This window comes from Hippichthys cyanospilos, chromosome 5, assembly GCF_059441005.1.
Source record: "Hippichthys cyanospilos isolate Australia breed blue-spotted pipefish chromosome 5, RoL_Hcya_1.0, whole genome shotgun sequence".
Classification (NCBI taxonomy): Eukaryota; Metazoa; Chordata; class Actinopteri; order Syngnathiformes; family Syngnathidae; genus Hippichthys; species Hippichthys cyanospilos.
The window spans coordinates 25,607,941-25,635,247 of record NC_142373.1 but is presented as its reverse complement, the minus strand read 5'-3'; the positions used below and the strand labels follow the sequence as shown (position 1 = coordinate 25,635,247).

The 27,307-nt window shown below is 38.3% G+C and overlaps 1 protein-coding gene across 1 annotated transcript in view; it reads left to right on the top strand.

The window, feature by feature from the left end:
- Window positions 1-23,584, top strand: part of LOC148424129 (kalirin-like) — a 155,631-nt gene extending 132,047 nt beyond the window's left edge. Inside the window, exons 54-68 of the mRNA XM_088415368.1 lie at window positions 487-658; window positions 751-959; window positions 2,668-2,954; window positions 7,760-7,925; window positions 11,574-11,636; window positions 11,808-11,835; window positions 12,911-13,073; window positions 13,148-13,269; window positions 15,842-15,973; window positions 16,044-16,205; window positions 16,306-16,384; window positions 16,479-16,530; window positions 19,525-19,673; window positions 20,777-20,915; window positions 21,026-23,584. Of these exons, the coding sequence (XP_088271494.1) occupies window positions 487-658; window positions 751-959; window positions 2,668-2,954; window positions 7,760-7,925; window positions 11,574-11,636; window positions 11,808-11,835; window positions 12,911-13,073; window positions 13,148-13,269; window positions 15,842-15,973; window positions 16,044-16,205; window positions 16,306-16,384; window positions 16,479-16,530; window positions 19,525-19,673; window positions 20,777-20,915; window positions 21,026-21,583 (2,481 nt within the window). The 3' untranslated portion in view covers window positions 21,584-23,584. The remainder of the gene's footprint in view (window positions 1-486; window positions 659-750; window positions 960-2,667; window positions 2,955-7,759; window positions 7,926-11,573; window positions 11,637-11,807; window positions 11,836-12,910; window positions 13,074-13,147; window positions 13,270-15,841; window positions 15,974-16,043; window positions 16,206-16,305; window positions 16,385-16,478; window positions 16,531-19,524; window positions 19,674-20,776; window positions 20,916-21,025) is intronic.
- The last annotated feature ends 3,723 nt before the right edge of the window (window positions 23,585-27,307 follow it).

The window sequence follows — 27,307 nt, the reverse complement described above, 5'->3', positions numbered from 1 at the left end:
GGGAACAATTTGGTGTTTACATTTACAGTACAGTACTGTAATAGCAGTATGCAAAATAAATGGTGTTATCTGTGGAGATGTATTTAAATTTGTGAGTGTCTGAACTGTTTAAACACATAGAAATTGTGTGTTTATTTCTGTTATCCAAAAAGTAAATTTCTGTGGGTCATCTCCATTCACTCTGTCAATAAGGATTGCCTTTACTATGCCTAATTAAAAAGAAAACAAAAAAGGAAAACACTTTGAAAGAGTTTAGGCATGGCTGCTACAGCGCAGGAGATAATTTGCACCTATGAAACAAAAACAGTATTAAATAAATGTCAAAACTATATTTTTGTTCTACACGTGCACCGTACTTATCATTATCAACAATTGTGTAATAATTGCCAAAATACAGGGCCATAATAGCAATTTTGGCTCGTCCACTTTCTTTCAGCATCAAATGTATGACAGAGTTTCTAATAATAATGATTGTCTTCTCTTCAGGTGTCCTACTTGGATCTGGAGGAGAGCGTGGACAACGATCCATGTAAGTTCATCTTGTCGTCCCGTGGCTCGTCAGAGCATTTGACTCTACAGGCGGTCAATGCTGAGGTCAAGCAGGTCTGGTGTGAACAAATCCAGGGCCTACTGGATGCTCAAAGCAACTTCCTGTCTGGTGAGACTACAACGCTCACATTCAGATTATCCGTGAACTTTTGAATTCAGGGGTCATTTGTCGTTGCTTCTGTTTTGTGTCCTCCAACACAGCACTCGTGTCTCCCATTGAGTACCAGCAGAAGCGTGTCGGCAGCTCATCCCTGACCAGAAACCGTTCAACTGCTAGCACTCGCTCAACGACGCCCTCTCACAGTCGGCCCTCATCGGCGGTGGGCCTCGGCGAAAAGGAGAGTGACAGAGGCAGGAGCCAGTTGACCACCTCGACGTCCAACGGCAGTACGTCGTGCTTCGACTCCAGGGTGAGTCGTGTTGATTCATTCATTAAACAACACTTTTCATAATGATTATTCAGACGACATACAGCAACTCGAATTTTAGCTTATGTGGAACTTAGGGGCACGTTACACTGACCCTAACCCTATATACCCGATCATATTTTCTTGACGGGAAAACAGATCTGTGGGCTAGCAATGTTCAAAAGCAGGGGTTCTCAAACTTTTTGGAAAGCAACTTTTCAGAAAGCAAATTTTCCAAGGACCTCCATTGCAAATATTTGCGGAAATAAAATAAACAAAAAAAAGCCTTACAATTTAATATTATTAATTATTAAATCAAAAAATGTAATGAGTGCACTTTTTATTGACCAAAAGATTCAATTTGACAACAAGTATATTTTTTACTTTTCAGCTATACTGTAGTTGAGCAAATAAAAATTGCAAACTGCACACCTCCTTATAACAATTTCCAAATATTTAGTCAAAGCCACCATTATAAAATAGTATGCTGGCTTTATTGCCTCATTAGCAAGCAATTGTAGACACAAAACACATTTTGACAAATTTCAAAATTCATTCACTTTAAAAAATGTATTAACTCGCCAGGGAGGTAGTTTCACTCCTTTTTTTTTCTTTTTTTATGAGTCCAGATAATCAACACTTAAGTACATTAAGGACCTTAATTTCCAGATACTTTAGTGTTAAATCAATACTTAAGTACCTGGGATTGAATGTCTAGTCTCTTAAAATAACATGAGAATAAATCCCTGGCATTGAATGAGTTAAACTGGTCGAATCAAAAAGAGTAATGAATATTTTCACAATTTAATACAAAATTACATGAAATTCACACAATTGTAAATATTTTTTCCTGAATAAACCAAACTATTTCACGGACCCCCTGCACTCAGGCCACAGACCCCTGGGGGTCCGTGGACCCCACTTTGAGAACCACTGTTCTCAAGCATAGGAAAAGGAGGGGTAATGAAGACATGGGGGGACACAAGGCACAGTTCAACATCTAGGTGTGACAACTGCCCTCGTCAAGGCAAAAAAATAAATGTCTATCAGCCTTAATTCTAAGCATGGACTTTCATTTTTATTCCAATTCAATTTCAATTTTTTGGAGGTGCTCTGGCAACTGCCCCAATGAAAGAACTTCGGGATCAAATCCAGTCTGTGATTGAGTTCACTTGCTGCTTGAGTTTGCGGGATGGCAACACATCACAACCCTTCTGCCATTATTTCCAAACGTCAAAAGGGCTGCCGACGTCATCTGAACTTTGTGATCAGCCAGGAAGTTGAAAATATTTTGGTGTTTTGAGGAGGCTGAAGTGCTCTTTCAATTACTTTCTCTGGGAATAAATGATTTGGTATACAATGACAATGGAACCTCAAATTTGGGGTATGGGTTGTTGGTGGTACAACAGATCATTTTTCAATCTTTGATCCATACGGATTAAGCGCCACGGTTCGTGCCGCACATGGTACATGGATACAGGAGTGTCGTTAGATCGGCAGTGTAAACGGTGGCTGACAGTTTTCGCTATTGTTCCTCCTCCTCATCTTCCTTAATCCCAACCTTCACCCTAACCCTTCTCAGGATGTCATCCAAAACGGCATCTTAGCCGCCTGCATCATCACCCAACCCTCGTAGACAAGCCCTATAACCTTTTTCTCCTCTTTTTCTCCACACACTCCCTATCCTTGTCACCATCCCCATCTTCCTCAGGAGAGGGACGGCGGTTGCTGCAATGGCGCCTCGTCCTCAATGCGTGTCACCCAGGACTACTCGGCGCTCAAAGAGAACGAGATATGCGTGAGTCAGGGCGAGATGGTGCAGGTCCTGGCGACCAATCAGCAGAACATGTACCTCGTTTATCGGCCGGCCGACAGCCAGTCACCCGCCGCCGAGGGCTGGGTACCCGGGCACGTCCTGGGCCCGGCCCACAAGCCTTTAAAAGACTCCTCTTCCGCCACGTCCTTCCCTGCGGCCGTGGCTGACGCCAACAACATCAAGTAAGTCCCGGCCCCCCATCCCCCACCACCACAGCACTTGTTTACCACAGCACTTGGATGGAATCGGATGGCCTCCGTTTTTCAAATCTCCACACTGGCCTCATGTTTCCCACAGTGACACTTTTTGAGTCACTGGCTGCCAACAAACTCTAGAGTTAGAATGGATAGAATCTCGTAGCTGATCTGGAAAGTGGAGCTTAAAAACCGGACTTATTTCAGTTCCTAACACCCTGTTTTTTTAATTGGTTTTCGTTTGATTTGTTTTGGGCAGTATTGTTGCTTGTTTTCGCCTGTTTGATTATCCCCCCCCCCCCCCCCCCCTTTTTTTTTTGTGTGTAAAAATAAGGACTGCTACCTCCCCAATGGAGATTTATGTTGTTTGTGGCAATCTTTAAGCGTTTTTGTGTTAGGCCCTCTTGTTGCCTTGTTATGATTATTAATTATTATTTTTATTTCATTGACAACGTTGGATCCCTTATCCTCCTCCATGTTGGTTTTTGTTGATTATTATGTTGGTAGTTCACTGTACAAATATGTCTCGACTGAGGCTCTCGAGCATTCCTGTTTATAAAAAAGAAAAAAGACAACGGAAAATCTTTTTTTGCACTATTTAAGAAAAAATATGAAGTCAAGCTGTGCAATATGTTTTTCGTCAAAATGGCCACGACAGTAGTGTACTGTTAGTCTCTAAGAAGAATAATTTTAAATGTTTTTTTAATATATGTAAAATAAATCATTTTGGGGGATGTGAGTATGTGGTAGCAAAATAAATGAATGTGACAAGAGAAGTTTGTTTTCTTCTGCGTCACAATTGGTAGTTTTTAACAATTTGTAAATAAACTACAGGAGTGAAAATGCAGCAAACATGACAAGCCTGCCATTTCTTTATATTTGGATACGAGTCATGAAGATGTGTTGACTTATTGATTCAACGTTACCATCATTACAAGTCTATAAAATACCTTTCAAACCCTTATCACCCTCATTTATTTTTTAAGGAGTTTAAGTTTTTACTAACATCTACGGTTTGCAACTCCACTGATGGTAGTGCGTGTGTGTGTGTATGTGTGTGTGTGTGTGTGTGTGTGGGGTGTGTGTGTATTCAGTATATCCAGTGTTCCCTTATTACTACATGCTTCACTTTTCACGCCCTCAGTGTGTCACTTTTTTTTTCCAAAGGACCATCACTTCAGAGCAGCACATAATGCACTGTAACACTCCCATGCTCTGTCATAACGTGAAGTTTGAAACAATCTAAGAACCCTAATACATAATCTCCTTCAAAAGAAGGCACTTTTGCTTCAAACAAAACCACTGCTCGTCTACATTTGGTCCTATATCAGGGCATTTTGGAAAGTACTACATGACTTAAGGCTCAAGCTCTGTGCGCTTGAGCTGTGTGGAGAATTACATCTGGGGGAAGGTCTGGGGTCTGGCAGATTGAGGCTGGGTGGGGTGGGGGATTTCACTCTTTGCTCTTTGGTTTTCCAGTCCCCATAAACTGTGAAACATTAGTGAACATTTATATACTGTGTGTATATATATATATATATATATATATATATATATATATATATATATATATATATATATATATAGATATATAGATATATAGGTATAGATATATATAGATAGATAGATAGATAGATAGATAGATAGATAGATATGTATACACACACACACACAGTCACATTTGCAGGTTTAATAAAAGACAAAGTAAAGAAACAAAAAAAGTGTTATTATTTTCAAAAAGCACATATAATGCCATTCTGTTGAACACTGCCACATTTTCTGGAGTTCTGGCAGTGCAAGGCCAGCCGGTTGATTTTCATTTCAATGCAGATCCAGAAGCTCTGAAGCTGGTAAGCCATAAAAAGATGGTGTTATGGGCTGGTATGGGATCATGTCTACCAAGTAGACAGTAATGATATAAATTCTTTAAAGATCCAAGGGTCATCATATCAAAAAAGTTTAATTGTCACTTTTTGGTGGAATCTCCAGCGGTTTGAGTGAAAAGGTACATGCTTTTAACATCGTTCCTTTCTTTTTCCACAATAATCAGGTTTCATTCGTGTAAACAACAATAAAGAGTGGCCAGTAAGTTCTCATTCTCCCTTTTTTATGTACAAGTTCATTTCTGGCTGCAGTGTCAGGAATTATTGTCAATTCAGTCATTCAAGGAGAACGACCAGACAGAATTTAGTCAGCGCTGATGTCACGTGACAGATAAGAACTACGCTATTTCTGGAAAGGAAGCTTACTCACAACGATGTCAAAACATTTCATTACACTTCGAAACACATGTCCACCACATTTTTCAATGCAAATTTAATTTTTTTTTCAGATTTTTATTTTTTCAGATTTTATTTACAATTGACTTTGTCAATAAAATTATATTGTATATTGTATTTCCAAATATTTTATATTTATTCGTATCTGATGTTTTGTATGATCCTTTTGTTTTATCTGCTGTGCTCTTAATATACGGTACATGTACAAAGTATTTTCATGTGCAAAAATGATCAATGAATACACATCACTCATTTATTTCTTACTCTTATTTGATTTTATTTTGATGTATTTATTATTTTAGTCAAGTCAATTTTAGTCAGTTCTTATTTGCACAGCAAAGTGTCAAGCTGTTTGAAGTTGAAGTTTACTATATAACTGAAGCTTAAAAAAATCTATTGACCATTGTACACCTCAAAATAAATTTTGCATTTCATCTCAACTCATGGTAGATTGAGAATTGATAGCCAGCCAACGGTCACAAATGTTTTCTTTTTAATTAATGATTAATAATATTAATATTTAATAAATGATTTACGTATACATATATACAGCATATAAAAAATATGTAATTTGTACATACAAAAGAAAAAGATAAAATTGAAAATGAAGCCAAACATAACAAAAAAAGTAGGAAAAAGTAAAAATATTTTTCTTAATTTCCTACCTCTTGTAAATTCTCAGTGAAGCTACAAAGCAAAACACATACCACTTCTAGTTCGAGTAGTGGTTCGCTGGTTTGGCAGTTCGACCGTGTGTCATTTGAACAATAAAAGGCACTGCAAAACATAATGGATTCCCCTTACAGCTTATGCGATTTTGAAGAAGATCCACTGCAGTCTGTCAAAATGTACATCATTTCCCTAAATTACTCTAATTGGCTCTCTTCTAACGTCCTAGTGTCAGATTCAACAGTGCCCTCTGAGAGGATTTTTTTCTAAAGCATCTGAAATCATCACAAAAAAAATGGAACTACCTCAATCCAGCTACTTTGAAAAATCTTGTTTTGAAAACCTATGAAACATACAGTATCAATATTTTAATTTTCTTTATTTATTTAAAATAACTAAAAGAAAGTGACACTTTTTTTTTTCATAATTTAGTTTTTCACCGTCATATGGTTTGTTTTGTAGAGGAATTCATTACATCTTAGTGAACACGTGATGATGCCATATAGTACTGTATTTTCCGCACTATAAGGCACACCTAAAAGCCTCATTTTTTTAAAAAAGCCGATGGTGCGCCTTATAATCAGGTGTGCCTTATACATGGATCAATATTGAGATTCGTAGATGGGGAACTGATAAAGTAAGCTTTACCTATTTCATTTGTGTGTTTACAGTTGAACAAGGTTGGTCATATTGACATTGAGTTATTATGCTATTGAGAGTTTAGAGTTATTATTTGAGTTATTATTGTTATTACTTTGAGGATTACTATATTGTGATTGAAAAAGTTTTAAAATATGTCATTAAATGAGGGTGCGCCTTATAGTGCGAAAAATACGGTAATTGAATCCTAATGAAGTGTTTGTACGTGTGACGGCTGAAAGTTTCGCTTGCATGGTTCACCATCACTACTTTCCACTACACTCTGCATCAGGGTTGTAGTTTCATAGTGGCCAGGTTCGGCCATGAGGAAATAAAGTTTTTGCACCTGAGATTTTTCCGCTTTTACTTTTTGCATGCATGTATGCAATTTTTTTTTATGCCCTTTTCTTAACTGTTTGTCTTCACAAGGGTCATGGGCATGCTGGAGCCAATCCCAGCTGTTTTTGAGCAGTAGGCGGGGTACACCCTGAACTGGTTGCCTGCCAATTGCAGCCAAAATGTTTAAACAATAATTTAATGTAAAGAAAGTCAGCTATTTTAAGGCTTAAATTTACAATCAAATACTGTATCATCATAGATACTATGGTCATTCTTTCATTCAATATTAATCTTTAAAAAAGTTGCTACTTTAACAAGGATTCATAACATAGAAACAGAGCAAAGAGCAATGAAGTAAAACGAATATTAAAACAGTAAAATATGGGACACTCAAAGGCGTCCTCGTTACAGATGCTGCTTTTCCAGTAAACAGTGCTGCCTGGCATTTTAATACACTAATACACTGTAAAAACAAAAACAAATGAATTAAAAAGCTGCAATGCAGCAAATATGTGACCCGTGGACAATACAGTGAGGGTCACCATATTCACTACTTAAAAATAAAGTAGAAAACTAATGTTTGAGGTTGAACATGAAATGTCTTGTGTTTGTAGTGTATTCAGTTAAATTCAGAAAGAAACAGTTTGACAGTTTACGCAACATCCCAATTTCAAATGAATTGTGGTTTAACGATCGATCAAACATTCTTTCCACAAACACTGAATGGCACGGGATAATTTCATGTCTGAGTTTCCAATTTGTTTTTTGTGTTAAAGGGTTGTCACCTACGCAGTCCAAACCAGCTGGTTACACATCCAGGCTTTTCGATGACCATCCGTTGACATGTCTTGTTAATGTACCGTACAGGAAATCTTTATCATGGAACACGCTGCGCGCCAGGAAGCGTGCCGAAGCCAAGGAGGTTGCGGCGCTGGGGGTCAGAGGTCAGGAGAATGGCCTCCTTCGTAAGACAAAAGAAACCACGCCCCCTCCCCTGCTACTCGCCTCCCCTGTTGCCAGGGCAAAGGGCAAAGTGAGTAACAGCGACGAGCACCTGTCGCTTGTTTGCCCCTTCCCGCACTATTCACAAAATGTTTGGGATATTCGGCTTATGAGTGAAATTGCTACGTTAAAGGCTTTGGTGCCATCCTGATTTCTCTACCAAAAGCAGAATATTGCTAGCTTTTTGTGAGGAATGTAGTATTTTGTTAACACGTTTGTGTATGTCCATGAGAGTGTGTGCATGTTAGTTTGCCGTGTTTCCACAATGGCACAGTACTTTACTGCCCAACCCATACAATGGTTTTCAAGCAGGTATCAGCATTACCTTGGCTTGTTGTTTCGTTTTCATTTTTTTTTTTTTTTATTGGTAAGCTAGTTGTTCTTCATTTGCTTTAATTGCTAAACCTTATTTGATTTAGCAAACAAATTGGTGGAGTTACTATCCAAACAGAAACACAGTAAGCAAGCTGAGCACTAAACTTACTGTAGCTGCTCTCATTCTGTTTTTGATTATGATTAACCCTTTACTGAGCACAGACGCCACATTCAGCCGATAGTCTAAACAGGCAAAAACGACCTTTATTAGACACACGTTTTTCTATTTTTTAATCTAATTTAGGGGACCTTATGTTTGAATTTAAACGATGGATGTTACGGACGCTTTCAGATGTTTTGCCTGTTTAGACTATCATCCGAAAGCAGCCACTGTGCCCAGTAAAGGGTTTAAAGGAAATCCGTTTGATTGTTAGCTGTTTTCTGATCTTGACATAAGAAAGGTGATTGAGAACCACAGAATTCCCCCTTTTTTTCCAAGCTACTTTTTATTTCCCCTGCAATTGTCTGAAATAAATGTCAACAAATTTGACATGGCATAAAAATGTTGCATTGATGTCAGTGAAATGAAACTATTGCTGTTTATACGGAAACCCACAATTCTACATTTCAGGTTATGGTTATATGATAGACGTACATTAAGACCTTAATATTATTTCAATATTTATCTTTAGCGTAATACTGTTCCATGCATAAAAAGCTGTAAATACTCATCAAATCAATTAAAATGCATACATTATGTTGTTTTGGTACTTATCAACTGTGTATACTAAACATAAAAAGAATAAATATTTAGAGGCATTAGAATGTTACATACTGTATGCGGCAACATTAACTTGAACTGAATTAAATTATCTTTATCATCCTTGTACTAGTATGATGAAATTCACAGTAATTACTGCTATCAAGCCCAGATGAACCAAGATGGCTGGCTTTTTACACTAAATTTAGAGGCTCATTCGTTTTTGTTGTCAAATTGTTATAATAAAGTCAAATACTGTACATTAGGTGAACAGTTATCTCAGACATTTGTCATAAATGACATTTATTTACCCCTATATTTTCCTTCAATGATAGTTGACCCCAACAAAGCTTTTTAACTTTTTTTTTTTTACTTATTAAGTGTCCAAACTAGCTTAGCCATTTTATATTGCTATAAAACAACATGTTGAATGAATTAACAGGGGAAATCAATGACTGTAACTCCCCAAATATAAATCACACTTTTTCCCCAAAAAATGAAGGACAAAATATTGGTGCGTCCTCTATAAGGTGACTTTTTTTTATTCAACACCATTCAAGGAAGATTATCCATCAGCCACTTAAGGCAAGTTTTGACCCACATATGTGCATTTTTACACCAGCCGTACTGTTTCTTAAAATAATTACCATAATGGAACAAGCTAGAGGAGGGGGATTTCAGTTGGCTCTTAGCATCAAGTGCTTGTTGCAGCTAACAGCAGCTCGTGTTGGCTGAGAGTGTTACGGTTGTTAGGAAAAAGTTATGATGTCTTCAGCTGATTCAATTAGGAGTGCACAGGTTAGAGAACAAAGAAAGGTAATCCATTTAAGTCGTTTATTATTTGCAGCCTTTTGGCATTTACACACAATCATAAACACAGATGCTGCTCAACTTCGGGTATTTATGGTAAAATGAACTCAAACTTAAAGGGAAAAGCATTTTTACACCAGTGAGGCATTCATGGACCGCTCACAATTTGGGAAATCAGAAACACGCATAACTTAACGCTCAACAACAATATAACTTACGGATATGATAACAAGAAAATAGTTAACAGTTTACAAAAGATGAGATTTATTCTGTTTCGGTGTAGTTTTTAAATTGCGCCTTATACACGGTCACATAGAAAATACCAGAATTTGACCCCAAAATTAAGGATGCATCTTATACACTGGTGTGTCCTGTATTAAAGCAATTACCGTATTTTCCGCACTATAAGGCGCACCTAAAAGCCTCTAAAAAAAAAAAAAAAGCTGATGGTGCGCCTTATAATCAGGTGCGCCTTATATATGGATCAATACTGAGACTGGGATTCATAGATGGGGAATGAACTGATAAAGTAAGCTTTACCTGTTTCTTTTGTGTGTTTACAGTTGAACAAGGTTGGTCATATTGACTGAGTTATTATGCTATTGAGAGTTTAAAGTTATTATTTGAGTTATTATTGTTATTACTTTGAGTATTACTACATTGTGATTGAAAACGTTTTAAAACATGTCATTGATTGAGGGTGCGCCTTATAATCCGGTGCGCCTTATAAATGGAAAAAAGTTTTAAAAAAATGTCATTAATTGAGGGTGCGCCTTATAATACAGTGTGCCTTATAGTGCGGAAAGTACGGTATGTTATTATTAGCTATTCTATGGCCAAAATAATGATCACGATTATTTTGGTCAATATCGAAATCACGATTATTAATCATGATTATTCATCATGTTTGGTCAAGCATGTCAATTTATTGCCCTTTTTTTTAAACAAGCAGTATATAAACAAAGCTTCATGGCTTGACACTTACAAATAATAACAATAAACTAAAATAAATAAATAAATGAATTTTTATTTAAAATTACCCAATCCCTGGCAAAAACTTGGCACACAGGACAACACAGCTAACTTACTTGCTGAGCGCAAAACAATGAAAAAAATTAAGCCTACTTTAAACCAAGCATATTATTTACTTTTAAGCCAATTTTATTCAATTAGCAGTCAAAAGTTCATTTTCAGTTATTTGAAACTAAATTTATTCAAATTTTTTGCCAATCGGATTTATTAAAATGGGTCTCAATTGACAGCTATCACTATATATATATATATATATATATATATATATATATATATATATATATATATATATATATATATATATATATATATATATTCTTACTACAACCCCCTTAAAAAAAACCTTATTTATGATTTTGGTGCATTTATTTTGGTGCGAATTCAACAGTGTTTTTTACGTAAAATATACTGTAAATAAACCAAGTTTTTATTTAAAAAAAAAAATAAAAAAATTATCACGGGTGTACAGCAAACTTAAAAACATACTGTAAGTATCAACGTGTGTTCTGGGTGATACAAGTTCTCCTGTGCTGACAGACTCAAAATCCAATGGGCATGAATTTAACCCTCCCAATCTTGACTTTTTGGTTTCTTCCTGTATTAATTTTCTCTGTGGTATTCCTTTTATTCTTCAACACTTGCTCTTTACGTTTGGTATTCCTCTAACCCATACCCCCCACCACCACTTTTTTTTGCTCTTACCCTGCATTTCTATTACTACAAAATACTCTTTTCCACTCCTTCATTTTCTTGCCCTACCAGGAGATTCACACTTCAGATGAATCAGACTGTGATGACGACCTCGACCCTAAAACTGGCATGGAGGTACTTTGAAAAAAGATATACTTTTAAAAGCTATTCGTTGCAAAACTTTTATATCTCACTGTTCTCAATAGAAAAACATTTTGTTTTAGCTGAGAGCTAAAACTTTTTTTTCATGACATAAATCAGAAAATACCACAAATGAAATAAATGCTGGTAATACCTGTTTTTCAGCTTCTCAACCCAAACTTCATCCAGGAAGGTAAGAAAACTATCAAAATAAATCGAATTTGACTTTAAATGCTTGGTCAGAAACCTAAATTCCTCTGGAATTTTACAAAAATGATATCACTGAACTAAATTGCAAAAGGAGGATATTACGTCACATGATATTATATCAGGGCTAGATACCATGACAATTGGACTTTAAAAAAAAAAAAATAGCGGCATACATTAGTCATGTTCACAAATCAGACTTTGACAGTAAATGAGCATTCTAAAACCGAATTATCTTCATTGACCATTATAAAGCGGTTGTACTATTTAAGTTGTGAATGGTTCATTTAAGGGCAGCTCTGTGTCGCAGTGGTTAGCACATCTCCCTCACAATTAACAAGACTCATAGGTGTTCAACAAGGTGTGCTGGACACTCTAAATCAGGGGTGTCAAACTCTTTCTTATCGAGGGCCACGTTGCGGTTTACAGTTTCTGTCAGAGGGATGACTGTGATAAAATACATTTTGGGTGTATTTGTCACACTGCCAACTAGTTTTGAAATCAGAAAGCGGGTGATGGCAAAAAGCCTTTGCTTTTTCCCCCAAACAATTTCAAATTGACTAACAAATGTGATATTTTGACCAGAAACTTGAAATGGAATGGGCGTTTCGCGGGCCGATTGAAATGATATGGCGGGCCGGATCTGGTCCCCGGGCTTTGAGTTTGACACCTGTGCTCTAAATTTTCCCTTGGCATGATTTTGAGTGTGAATGGATTATACCCCGTCAACTGTCCAAAGACAGCTGGGATAGGCTCCAGCACACCTGTGATCCGCAGCTTAGAAAACGGATAGATTGTTTCTTTTGTGTTTTTGCATATATAAAAACGTCCTATATACAGTACAACCAAATTAGCAGTCGCAAGGGACATTGCTATGATAACCAACCCACTTTTTTTCACACCCACTAGTATACAGTACATGTACCATGGTAAAAAATGAACAGTAGGCTTCAAATGACCCCAGGGCAATTGTTTGGACACTTTGCTTTCTCAGCTATGCCAAAATCAATGATTTCTTATCTGGCACACTCTGTCTTTAATTCAATTTACTTCCTGTGTAGTGGCTCCAGAGTTCCTGGTGCCGCTCTCTGACGTGGTATGCGCCTTCGGAGAGACGGTGGTGCTCTGCTGCAAAGTGTGTGGACGACCCAAACCCTCCATCATGCTGAAGGGCCCCGACCAAAACCCGGTGACCAGCAACAGTCGCTTCACCATTGACATCAGGTGCCAGCGACAATCTAGCCTTTGTAATTTCTCCTGTCTTGGCTGCTGTTTTTTGAACCATTTCTCATCTTCAGAGACACTGGTGACATCTTGTTAAAGATTTGTAACCTGATGCCGCAAGACACCGGTATTTACACCTGTGTAGCCGTCAACGACCACGGGTCGGCATCCTCATCTGCCTCCATCAAAGTGCAAGGTAACAGCTATGGTTATATGGACATGAGTGGTCACACTACACTAGGAATCCGGATAAGTTAAGTTTACTCGTAAAATACTAGGAAACAGGTTCCCTTGAAAAAAACAAAGTAATGTACAGAAAAATGTATATCCATTTAGTTCAACATTTTGGAACTCACACTTATCACCGAAGACAACTCTACAGAATATCTGTAATTGAATAAACATAATGCTTAAAGTGTTACAAATTCAAACATTGGGTAATGACAATAATTTAACATGAATCATTTTCATTTGATTGGATTTAAGTCAAGCAAGGCACTCTGAGTGCTGTCACGCTCGAAGCAGATGCTCGACTCAAGTGGCGAGCGCTCGCGGTAGAAGTATCACAATACTTGGTTCCGATGACTCATTGTATCTGGCGCAACATGAGAGTTCACATGGAAAAGAGGAGTTGTTACATCTGACGCATGCATCCGGTGACAGTTGACTTGTCAACGCCATGTAGCTTAGGGCGGGGCTAGGGTCTGTCAATTGGACTCAGTCAATCTCACAGTGTCGCTTAATATGTTGTGAGTTTTGAGAGGAAAAGCGCATTTGCACGCATATTTGAAAACGAGGGAGGCTGAGGTGAAGATTAGATTAAGCATTAGATTAGTTTGCAACAACACATAGTTTAACTGTTCATTCACACACTATATATTGGCATCCATACATCAATTCACCCATACACATGCAAACTCTACATACACACATACTGTACATACATACATACATTCATACATACATACATACATACATACATACATACATACATACATACATACATGCATAAATACATACATACATATATACATACATGCATAAATACATACATACATCCATACATACATGCGCACTACATAGCATGCATACTTACTATACATATACAGACATATATGTGAGATGCCTAATATATATTTTCATACGTCTGCAACTCCGTCATCTGGGTCATCTCCAAAACTGGAGAGGTCATCTGAAAAATAGAAACCAAATGCCACAGATTTTTTTTAAATTTTTTAAATAAAAATATGTAAAACACAAATACCCTTTCCAGTGTTTCAAGCATTTTAGATAACAATCCATCCATTGATCCATCCATTTTCTATCACCTCTTATCCTCACAAGTGTCGCAGGCTTGTTGACTATCCCAGCTTACTTCAGGCAGTAGGCAGGGACACCCTGAACTGGTTGCCAACCAATTGCAATTTTATAAAACTACCACCACAGTATCTTGTTGCACAAGCATTTCACTTTTTTGTTTTGTAAGAATGATACAATAGTGTCTTACATTTTTTTATACATTGCCCAAATGTCAAACGGAAATGCAATATGATTTTATGAAAAATATGTCACACTGAATTGTGTGAAATGCTTTGAAACTCTGACCCATTTTGACACAATTGTCCCATTGATGCAGTGTTTCAGGAAGCTGTGTTGTCATGCTCAACACGGATTCATGTGAATATTTTGCGATACCGACCCATTTCAACACAATTGCTTCAGACTGATTCAGCGGATCAAAAAACTTGCCTGCACTCACATGATTTGTTTGACACAGTTTTATCCAGCTTTAGGGGCCAGGCACACTTTATCTGTGTCTTACCTAAAGCTGTCACATTCACACAGGGTTCTCCCGTCCGCCATGAGGGGGCGGAGTCACTTGCTGCACACCTGACGGCAATTGGTCATCAAGGTGTTTTTAAGTACGGTCAGAGCAGGACGACGACGATTGGTTATTCCTTCACTCCTAGAGAAGCTAGGACTCCTAGAGAAGGAAGATCCCAGCTGTCTAATCCCAAATTGATTCTTTTCGAGTAAATTTTTGTTGGTACTTTGTCTTTTACCATTTCTCCGCGTATGACCATTTTTGTTGTTACTTTGTTTTCTAGTCGTTATCCTGCTTACTCCGCTCCCTCGTTGCCTTGCATTTGTTGGACTGAAGACACTTTTTCTCTCACTTTAATTAGCATTTTGTGATTTTGGTTTTACTTTGGCATTTTGGGGATGTTTCCACGCTTAACGTGCACCTTTTGTTTGATAAACCTTTTTGCTACTGAACTCTTTTCGAGTGTCTGATTGGGATCTTTATTCCTCTCATGTCCCACAGTAATTCATGACAAAGTTGAACTTCACAGTTTTGCTCTGAGTGTGTTCTTGTGTTCATAGTCAGCTGAGTTAACCACCAAACTATCCAGCAATTTTACACCCAACAGTTTTATTTGTCTCGTACAGATTTTCTTGTGGCACAAGTTTTTCCTATGTTGAAAATGTTCCTACTAACCACACTTTGTTGTAACAGCACTTTGCAGTTTAATAATCACAAGTTTCACACAGTTAATAGACTGCCGACCTGTCAAAAGTGCTTTGCATCAAATTCACATACTATTTGACCATCAGAAAATCACACAATCTAGTCGTGTGAGGGATGGTCGTTTTCAGTGTTTTAATCTTACATTTTTTAGTGTTGTGGAAACCCATGCAGCCAGAAAATTGTTTGGCTACAAGACACAACCACGGTCCGTGTCATTGAGGTATTGGTTACCTTGTAGGTATTCCAGCAGCCCCTGGGAGACCAGTGGCACAAGAGGCGAGCAGTACAGCTGTGATGCTCCACTGGCCACCTCCAGCATCCTCTGCTCATTGTGCAGTCAGCAGCTACACCGTGGAGTACCGCCAGGAAGGCATGGCCTTTATGTTTTATAACATTGAATGATTTTGGGATACCTAAGCTGACCTCTCTTTCTCTTCCAGACTCAATCCTATGGCAGCAGGTGTCCAGTTGTACAGAGGAGTGTCTTCAGATCGACACCCTCATCCCCGGCGGTCACTACCAGTTCAGAGTGCGAGCATCCAACCGGTGGGGGCTTGGCCCGCCATCAGAGCCATCCAATATGGTTTCACTGCCCAGCAGTAGTAAGAACAACACTCACATACAAAAAAACAAAACAAAAAAAAAGGCCGTTAACTGGGGCACTGTTCCTTTAATCCATTTACCGTTTTTTGTCTTGTTCAGACTCAGCTTATGACGGAACAGGAATCCAGTGGAAAGAAAACTTCGAGTCAACGTTTTCTGAAATTTGTGAGATCGGAAGGTAAAATGTGCGCAGAATATGAACAATATTGTTAACTTTTCAGTTTAAATGTGGGTAAATATGTGAACAGTACTCCTTTTGCCGTTTTCACCAGGGGACGTTTTTCGGTTGTGCGAAAATGTCTCAACAAGTCCACAAAGAAAGAGGTGAGCTTTCAATTCCCTCACACATTGCAGTTTTAGTTACATACCAATCTTACCTGTAGTGGCAAGTACTGTATAGGATATACATCTATTACTATTCATTTCTGCAATATTTATAGATATGGAATACCAGAAAATGGATGACCCGTGACAGAGCACAATGCATATAGGTACTGCAAATAAAGAACTGAGGCTACAGCAAACATTCCTGTAACTCTATATAATGAACAGCCACACAAGTGTGAATAAAAGGCATAATGTTGCCCTTCAAACCTTTCATTAAAAAATATGACTTGCTGTAGGGATCAATGGCATTATTGATTGCTTTGAAAATTCTGACATTACAGCATTTCACCTGATCTTACATGAACTGGCGAATATCGGTTGATCACCATCAAGCCAATCAGATTGGCGTAACTTCTAATACAGTATTCAGAATACAGAGGTAGCTCTCTTACGAACGCATCTTGTTATGAAAAATTCAGCTAACGGACCGTTTCGGCGGAAAAATATTTTCTAGTAACGAGAGAAAGTTCCAAAAACGAAAGGCGGCATTGTTGGCATATAATATGAGACACGAGACAGTAGCCCTTGCACCAACATGACTGTATTGCAATATGTTATCACGACCTGTGATGCCTACTGTACTTTTTTACAGTTTGTGGCGGGGGTTTTTTTAGAGACAATAGTTCTTTTGCATTGATGTTTACTCTGGCCTTCCATTTTTCAGCTTTACTCCTTTCATCCACATATCCCACCAATAATTTACTTCATAGAACTATAACAATTATTTGGTCTTGATTTTTCTTTTGAGCACACAGGGGCAATGTGCTCCCAAATGCATACCAGCAGGATAGAAGGACTATTTCCTTATCTGTCAATAGTATTTCCAGATATGTGCCGGCATTCTTATCACTTTTGATGGTTGTGCCCAGTGTATTGGAGGGTATACCGCAGTATACTGTATATGTCCACTTTATTCAAAGTAAGCATTGCTTATACCCATTTCCAACCTCCGACATTCATTTTCCAAAACTTCACGTATCTGTTTTGAAACGCTTTATTTTTGTAATATTACGTTTTTATTATATCAGTCTGCTCCAAAGTGGCTTTTGTATTATGATTTTTGTCATATTATGAATAGTGGTTTTACATATAAATCATTCCAAGCACTTCAAAAACACATTAAATGTTACAATAGTGTTGCGTGTTGGTCAAGCAAGAGAGAGCGAGAGCGTGTGGAGGAAGAGTATTCCCAACTGCTGGGGACATACTGTATTAACACAGGAACATGAACATGCTTGAAATGAAAAAAATGTTACATGCCTTTTTTGAAAAACAATGTTTAATGTGTGCTCAATGATGTGTGACTTTTGAAAAAGACTAACTAGAATTTAACTATTTTAATCATTTCATTCTGTTTCATTGTCATTTTAATATACTGTACTGTATATGCTATAGATTTTTTTTTTTTTTTTTGCCAAACATTGCCCAATATATAGCAGTATGTATAACAGTAGTCCTTTGCTGTATCACAATATATCACAATACACTTTTAGGACCCAATACGCAGCCCCAGCAAAAGCAAATGCTTCAAGCGCTTTCAACATTACCCTAGTGAGGTGTTTACTGACCACTCACAATGTCAGAACTCTGAAATATACTTAACACAGAACAAATGTACAACTTACAAATATGAACACAAGAAAACAAAGAATTTCAAAAACATAATATTAATTCTGTTTGGCCGTAGTTTTAACATTGTTTCCAAATTGTTGGTGCGTCTTATACTGTACACGGTAATGTAGAAAATGCCAGAATTTGTCCCCAAAATCAAAGGTGAGACTCATACTGTGCGTTACAGTGCGTTTTATATTTGATAAATTATGGTATTTCATTCACAATCTGTATGCTTCATCTTGCTGATAATAGTTGCACTTGGTGATGCAGATAGTTAATGGGAAAAGGGGAGGGGGGGGTGCATGTCTTGCTGATTGCTATTGTGATCACAGTAGTGTGTGTAGGAGATGCATTATTTTGTTTTTGTTTTTTCATTATGTAGAAATCAATAATGAATGGCCTGACCTGTTTAGTGAAAAACAAATTGAAGAAGTCTCAAAATCTTAAAAAAGAAGTCTTAAAATAACTAACATGTTTGCCTCATGGTGAATACATTTTACATACATCCATTCTGCTTGTGTGACCAGTGATACTGGAAGTACTAACTACACCTAATTAAGTCATGATAATTTTATAATTGTCAGTAGAAATGACAGATTTTTAGTTGGAGTTCTCTTATGAGTCACTGGTTCGAAAACGGTCCTTTTTATTCTTTACTATTTAAAAAAAGGGGGGGTGAAATTTGCAGTATACCCACTTCTCAAGGGACCGCTACACAACCGGTTGTGCCTTTCCAGTGTGTGCCCCTCCCACCATTAGTAAAATTAAATATAACACCCATCCATCCATTTTCTATAGACGCTTATCCTCAGTAGAGTCGCTGGCATGCTGGTGCCTATCCAAGATGTCTTCGAAGAATAGGCAGGTGACACCTTGACCTGGTTACCAGCCAAATGCAGGGCACACAGAGACAAATAGCGATTCACACTCACAAACACACATAAGGACAATTCAAATCATCCAATTCATCTACCATGCATGTTTTTGGGATTGTGGGAGGAAACTGGAGTCCTCAGAGGAAACCCATGCCGGCACGAGGAGAAAATACAAACTTGACAAAGAAGAACTTTTACAGTATGTGTCGGTCAAAGCTCTGTCATGTCAAAGCTAAATGTTGTACAGAGCTGCAGTGCTAGCACATACAATTAAAGGCAAAAAGTGTTTCAACATTACCATCCATCTAGCTTCCTTACAATTTATCATTTATCATTATCAGGAGATAATCTGAGTGAGGATAAATTGTATGGATAAACTGTCAAGGTCTGAGCATAGTTACGTTGAAAGATGTAGTCTAATGTGTTGCTGTGTTACATGCAGGTGGCAGTGAAGTTTGTGAACAAGAAAATGCTGAAGAAGGAGCAGGCAGCTCATGAGGCCGACATCCTCCAACATGTACAAAACCACCAACTAGTGGCATTGTTGGACACCTATGAGTCTCCAACATCAGTGATGCTGGTCCTGGAGTTGTAAGTGACAGCTTCATCCAAGGAACTGTTTTTTAAATGATTGTCCCACATACTATGTAAGAGTTCAAAGAGCTGCTAAATTACATGTGATTAAATAGTGACCAGTCCAGAGTGTATACTTTGGAATGAAGTAGGCCAAGTGAGCGAGAGAACGAACAAATACAATTCGCCACTGGTTTCTCATGGAATCTACAGTACTTGGGCAAATATGTCAACACCAATTAGTTACCTTTGGCTTCTGCGGACATAAACAATGTCCATCGGCATGCCACATGACGACTGACACAAGCGCTGCGCAGTACAGACTCCATGGCAAAAATCCAACACATCATTTAGAGTGCAGGATAGTGATCCAGGCGCACAGGGATTAGCAAGAGGCAACAATACGAAGCATGCAGTCTGCTATACACCATTTGTATTCGGTTAATGAATGCAATTGCGTAGAATAACTAGTCATCCCGACTGTCAAACCGATCATTGTGCACCGTCGTCAAATATGTGCTTGTGTGGAAGGGACCCACCCCTTCTACTTTTATTTACAATTGGCATACAAACCTTCTAGTCCCTCTTTCAGTTTTTATTTGCAATTGGCATACAAACCAGAAACTCCCTCACCTGCACACAAGACACAAACTGACATCCAAAATGCAATTTGAATTACATTGGCGAACATTTTCCACCTTTGCTTTCCGTAGCTAAAAGAAACATGACGGCTTCCATCTAAGTGGAGCTTAACTTGTGATCTAATTAGCGATTACTTGACTACAATGAGATATTAAAAAAATGTTGATGTGATAGAACACGTGTTTACATCTCATTGAAATTTATAGTGGGGTTTTAAAATGACTAAATATTACATTGCATAGTTGGTAAATACATTCTAATGACTGTCAACACGTTTCACCGGCTATATCACTATGTTGGAATGGCTTGCAGTATATTTGGAAAACTGGAAAAATGGTTACACCCTACTGACAGTCTCACGCTTCAGTGGTAGACCACCCTTCGATGAAAATGGTCCAAGCCAAGCACCAGTGAGCCTCAATTGGAAAAGCGCAATCAGAAACTGATGTCCCATGCGAATATTTGCATGTGATTGTCAGGCTGGAGGATGGTCGTCTCCTTGATTACCTTGTCGCCCACGATGAGTTGATGGAGGAAAAGGTTGCCTTCTTCATCCGAGACATACTGGAAGCCCTGCAGCACCTTCACACGTGCCGCGTTGCACACCTGGATCTAAAGGTGAAAACACAATTCTATTTGACTCAATGTATTTCAGGCCGCTGATGATCAGATTGTTCATGCTCAAACACATGCCTGAGCTTTGGGATCTTTTGCTATTGCTTTCTTAGCCTGAGAACATCATGGTGGACCTTCACTGTCCCACCCCATGCATTAAACTCATTGACCTCAGCGATGCTGTTCAGCTGTCTCCACACCGCCGCTACGTCCACATGTTGCTCGGAAACCCGGAGTTTGCTGCACCTGAGCTCATCTGTGGCACTCCGGTTTCTGTCGCCACCGACGTGTGGAGCGTTGGCATCCTGGCTTACGTCATGCTCAGCGGTGTGTCGCCATTTCTTGACGAGTCTCCTGAGGAAACCTGTGTCAACATCTGCCGCCTTGACTTCTGCTTCCCCGACGATTACTTTAGGAACGTGAGTCAGGCAGCGAGGAATTTCGTCAGTTCTGTGCTTATGCAGGATCCTAGGAAGAGGCCATCCACTACTTCCTGTTTGCAGCATCCATGGGTATGCCGTGGAGGAGCTCATGGCGGGGAGTATTCCAAAACACCACTGGACACGACACGATTAGCCACGTTTATTGATCGAAGAAGACAACTTCATGATGTGCGGCCCATCACCAACATCAAGGGATTAGTTAGCAACAGTATAGGGAACTCACTGTGATGACGATGCCTCGGTAGCAACATGATGCATAGTATATTTTGTTGCTTTAACTATCAGGTCTGTTAATTAACATAATTGTTGAATTCACGGATGTGTCTGCTATTGCTGGCCTTTCTGACACTTCAGACCCAGATACTAATATCACTTGGCCATTGTTTCTGTTTTGTTGTTACCTTGTTCCAATCTTGACCCTGGTCAATAAGCTGCCTAGAGCCAAACAATATTTACCCTAGACACTGTGAATCCTCTTGGGCAAAAGTTGTATTTGCTTCTGATCCTTGAACCCGCTCATTTACTTCAACTAGACAACTTTCTGTTGCTTTCTGACATGCAGAAAGCGCATTGAGGTTTCTTCTCTAGTTGTTTAATCGGATAAACCGTGCCCATTTGGGAAATTGTCTAAGACAAAAAAGTGAAGACGATATCCCTCTTTGGTCTTTAAAGCTCGCTTTAAAAACATGACAGCGAAAGACACTCGGACAGACCTTTAAAAAAAAAAAAGGCAACTTTTGTAGTCTCCTGGAAAGCGAATTCGTCCCTACTCAAAGAACACAGGGAATATATGATTTTTGTGTCCTTAATGTTACTTCACCTTGAGATCAACTGTGGTGATTAGGCGAATTTGGCTGAAACACGGGTCAGAATCAAGGTGGCATCTATCGCCTTCTGGAAAGCCGAATGATCCTAGTCTGAGGTGAGGACAATGGTCGTTAAATACAACTGGAGTTATTTCAAAATATTAGCTTTTGCTTCGGAACACTTAGGATTTCGTTTGAATCAGGACATGATTTTTTTTTTGTCTGTTTTCCATAAACTCAAGTTATTTCATGTAAGAATAATAAGATGATGGTCCGTCAAGATTCAGGCAAGACTCGGAGCAGCATTGATGTGGCTTTGGCCTTCAAGCCAGGGATAATGTGCTCCCCAAAAAAGCCAGAGGACAAGGGTGTCACTCAAAAAAAAAACCAACAAAAAAAAAAGAAGAGAAGGTAATACTGTATTAATGACTGATTGTGGCTAGCCTAGCATAATTTGCAACGTACTGTTGCTCAGGATCACTCTGTACTCTGCTGGCTGGCAGGGCCAACCCTAAATAAGGAGAGCATTGTAACTCGCAATAGCATCAAGTTTATATTCTTTTACAAAATCCTTTCCTGACATCAATATAAGGTTGTGAGTTGTCCCCATATCATTACTAGTTGTGCTCTTCTTTTTTATTTAGCTTTAAGAATCTTCAGGCCATGACGTGAGAAGCAGTCAAGTAACGTTGGCATCCCATGACTGAAGCAGATCTCACAATGAAAGCCGAAGCTTCATGATGAATTACAGTTGCTTTCAGTTGTTTGTGTTCAGTGTTTTAAACGCTTTAGTGGTGTTTACATTAGCTTTGGCTACTAACCAGTGACTTAAGCTTCAACAAGAAAAATGTTGCAACCCTCCACATACCAGTTCAAGTAAGATAAAGGGACTTTTACACTTGCATCCTTTGGTTAATTTGAATAAAATTCTACTTAATTTTCCGTCAAGTACAGTAAATTGATCGGGTGTGAACAACTCAAACGCTGGTCCATATATTGATATTTTCCCACACCACATTCAAACGTCATTTTGGCGATGTTACATAAGTTTAGGTGCAATGTGAACAATGGGGACTTGACACGTCTTTGAGTTTCCGTATTTCTCTGTACAGTAAAACAAAAAAGTAAAATATGGGTACACTCAAAGGCATTCTCGTTACATATGCTGCTTTTCCAGTAAACAGTGCTGCCTGGCGTTCTACCGCAGTAATATGGATTATCTTGTACACTGTAGAAACAAATACTGTATTTCTCCATGTACAAGTTGACCTCGTGTATAAGTCGAGCCCCCCTTTTTTACTTCAATTTGATGAATTTTACAAAAACGCAAGTATCTCTCTAGTGACTTTATTGGTTACACATATCATGGCTGTCCAATTAAAACTTTGTGTGTTATTAGAATGACGAAATTACCATACTTTTAGACGCATTTCTTCACTATATGTTAAATAACATATTGTTGTGGTCATGGGGGGGGGGGGGGGGGGGGGGGGGGGCAACTAATGTTGCAACAATGAAACGATAATGCTTTATTTTTTTACACAGTTGAATGTGAATTTATCTAAAAGCCCTCAAAGTTATCATCACTGTCTGACATGCCAAATAGCACCTTCCATTTAAATCCCATACGTCTTCTACTTCCTGCTTATTGTTTCCGGAAACAGCCTCGTTACTCTTACATGGACAATTTGTTTGAAATGGTGGTCTTACTGATCGTCTTACTTGGGACGTGCTTTACCTAAGTGATGACTCTTGTGAGATCAGAGTGTGGAAAATTGCCCTTGAGTGTTTCTCCCCCCCCACTTGCCGACATCCATTACGGCTTGTTCAAGCCCACATCCTAGGGCTGGAGAAGAAAAGTTAAGTCATGTTTTCCTTTTCTTAATGTGTCAGAGTCCACCGGAAATGTCCATGCAGCCTCGTTGTTGACAACAAAGAGGCAATTAGACGACGCTTGATGAAAGTGCATTTTTTGCGATGTTCTGTGCAAACACTCTAAAATGGAACTATACTATAATGAACAAGAGGTATATATTATAATTTTAAGCCTTGTAAATGACATATTACTTATTTTGCATTGAAAGTAATGTTATTCAAACACAGATACTGTATGTGGAAAAAATTTTGGCCTGTTTTGAGGCCAATGCGGTTATAAGTTGACCTACCTTATAGGGGTGTTGAAAATGAGGGGGAAAAAAAAAACTTGCCTTGTATGGAGAAATTCGGTAGTATGTTTGCAGTTAACACCCGCATAGATGTATGACAGCAGCACTTAGCCTAATCCTTTCACCTCACCAATGGGTAGAATCCATTGCATTGTTTTGCTTTTAAAGTGCACTTTGCTACTTACTAGTCAGTTGTAGCCTGCTTGATTGTCCACATAACAGTCAAAGTTATCAACAAGTGCCACTTCTTCTCTATTTTGTGTTGATTGTGCTGATTTGTATCCGTATTAAGTCCCTGCAGCGAATTTTCAACTCATATTCTTGTAAACCAATGAGAAACGTGTAATGTCAAAAGATTATGTAGAGTGCATTTTCATAAGTGGAAGGCTGTCAGGGCCAGCAAGGCCTTCTCTGCTTGCCTAACATAACCTGAAATCATTAAATTATAATAAACTATAATAATTATACTAACTATAATGAAATTTAATTTAATATCGAGTTCATTTTTCTTAAATATCTATATATATATATATATATATATATATATATATATATATATATATATAGTTTTCAATTTATAAAATTATTCTCCATATTCTGGTCTTTTCGTGTCATATTCATTTGGTTGCACTCCTACAACATTTGGTTGTTGTAGTTTTAAGTTGGAGTTTTTAGCCAATTAGATTTCAGCTAACTCGTGTCGCTATGCTGTGTGAAACCTGCGTCAGCCAGAACCCAGGGCATTCGCATCAACACGGCGCGGGCTTCTGCGCAAGCGCAGATGGATATGCGAGTGGCCCGTATAACTTAATAGACAGCTGTAATACCCAACCAAGTAAAATGATCGCCATCTAGAAGTACCACGTTGAACTTGACGTGACAGGGTGCTCACTGCAGGAAGGCGGTGCAATGCTCAACATGTAAGCTACGCGGTGTTGGCAGTCATATTTCTAACTGGGCGACCAGGGGCGTGAGCTAACCCTGGTAAATAGTTCTTCTGAGAATGCCTTTTGTTTGCAAAGGATGGATTTGGTGTTTGGAGCGACACTGCATTTGCAAACTTCAATTGTTTAACCAAGGCAGCAATGAGACACCAAAGCTCAGCTGGACACATGCGCTAAGGTGCTTGTAAAAACTTATGGGGACACCTGAGTGGTTATACAGTATTGTACATCTCAGTTCGAAGGTAAAGAGAGCTCCTCAATGCGCTACGGCTCTTTTAAAAAACTTTTGGAACACCAGAGTGGATACAGTGTACATCTCAGTGCCAAGAAAAACGTGTTTATTGTTTCATTTTTAATAAGTTGGTGTTATTTTATTTTGTTTATATTCAATTTAAAGCAAATAAATAAAATGATGTTCTTCTTATATTAAACTGTGATTCGTAATTTGGACTTCATAAAATTTGGTAGATATTTATTTTAAATTATTATAAATTTTTTAAATTTTTGACAGCATAGTGATATGTTTTAATGGCTGATGCGGGTATATTGACGTTTGAAAGTTCCAAAAATAGCCTGTGTATCTCAGTACTGCATACGTGTGCGTGTGGAGGCTTTTTATGTCTGACATCACAGAAGGCGTACGTGTGAAAGTCACTGCCCGCCACTGATTTTCATGGTATTGTTATGAGCCAAATTCGGGGGGCAAAAATCTGGTTTGAAAACCAATAAACTGTTTTGAACCAGAGTAAAAATAACGGGGTGAAATGACTGTGAATAAAATGTCATCACAAACTCATTCGTTGGATTTTTATGTGAGCAGAATACAGGTTATATTCATTTTACCTAAAATCACAGCATTGAAAATGTTCACAGCAGACCCTCATATTAAGCACCCACCAATTTTTTGTGGGGAGTAAACATGTATTTTAATTTTGTGTGTGTGTGTGTGACAAACAAATCCAAGCATTTCATGGAAAATGCTTTGTGGAGGGCTAGCCACATTTTTTTCAAGAATTTGGGGGGGTTTAAGAAGCTTGAGTCCACTGTATTTCATTTTATAATTGTGAACAATATTGTTATTTTTCCCCAACAGAAAGAATGTAATATTGAGCCCTATCCTGTCATGCACTCAAATCAAAAGGTGAATGTATTTTGTTTGTCGTGGTTTTAAACTTGATGATATCTGACGTGCTTACAACTGTGTCCAAGCTTTGGATAGTTTTTATCAAAAATTCCACAATTTCATTTTCAACATTTCAACATTTTCTATTTTGAGCTTTAGATGCCTCTGGTTCTGAATGAAGCAAATCCACTCCATGAACACTGAATGTTGCCATTTCTCCAATGTGTTGGATGGTAATTTATGCCGATGTTGTGCTGTTGAGTCTGTTTTTTTTTGTTTTGTTTTTGTTTTTTTTTCATGATTTCATGACTCATAAGTAATCAAATAACATGACTTCAAACTGAGCAAAAACTGTCTCACAACAACAAACTTCAATCTGTCACGACATGAGGGTTGATGGATTTTTGATTGTACAGACAGGAAAATGAGTCCAGAACCTCATGTGAACAATGACTACTATACTATAGCTGTTTTGCTCAAAGTTTACAACTAAATGTGCGGTGTCTTACTGTATGTAGAATGTCGAGTCAGGGGCATTGTGCACGCCACAGACTGTTTATAAAATTAGAATTTAGACATGTCAATAGTAGAAAATGACTTCCCACGCTGTATTTTTTTTTTGAGGGGGGGCGGGAATTCTACCAGCATCATAATGCTGGTATTTAATTTCTGAATGTTAATTTAGTGCTCATACTTGTTATTCTCAGAATTTGTGTTTTATGCTTATCATAGCTAGCCAGAGGCTGTTTTTTTTCCCCTGTAAATGCCTCATTAAGAATGATCCTATGATTGACTGGTGACCCCTACAAGGGTGTATTTCCCCTTTCGTCCTACATTAGGAATCTAGAACAGGACATAAGCATTTATAGACAATTGTGAGCATTTGCTTTATAGCTGGGGGTGCCTTTGATGGC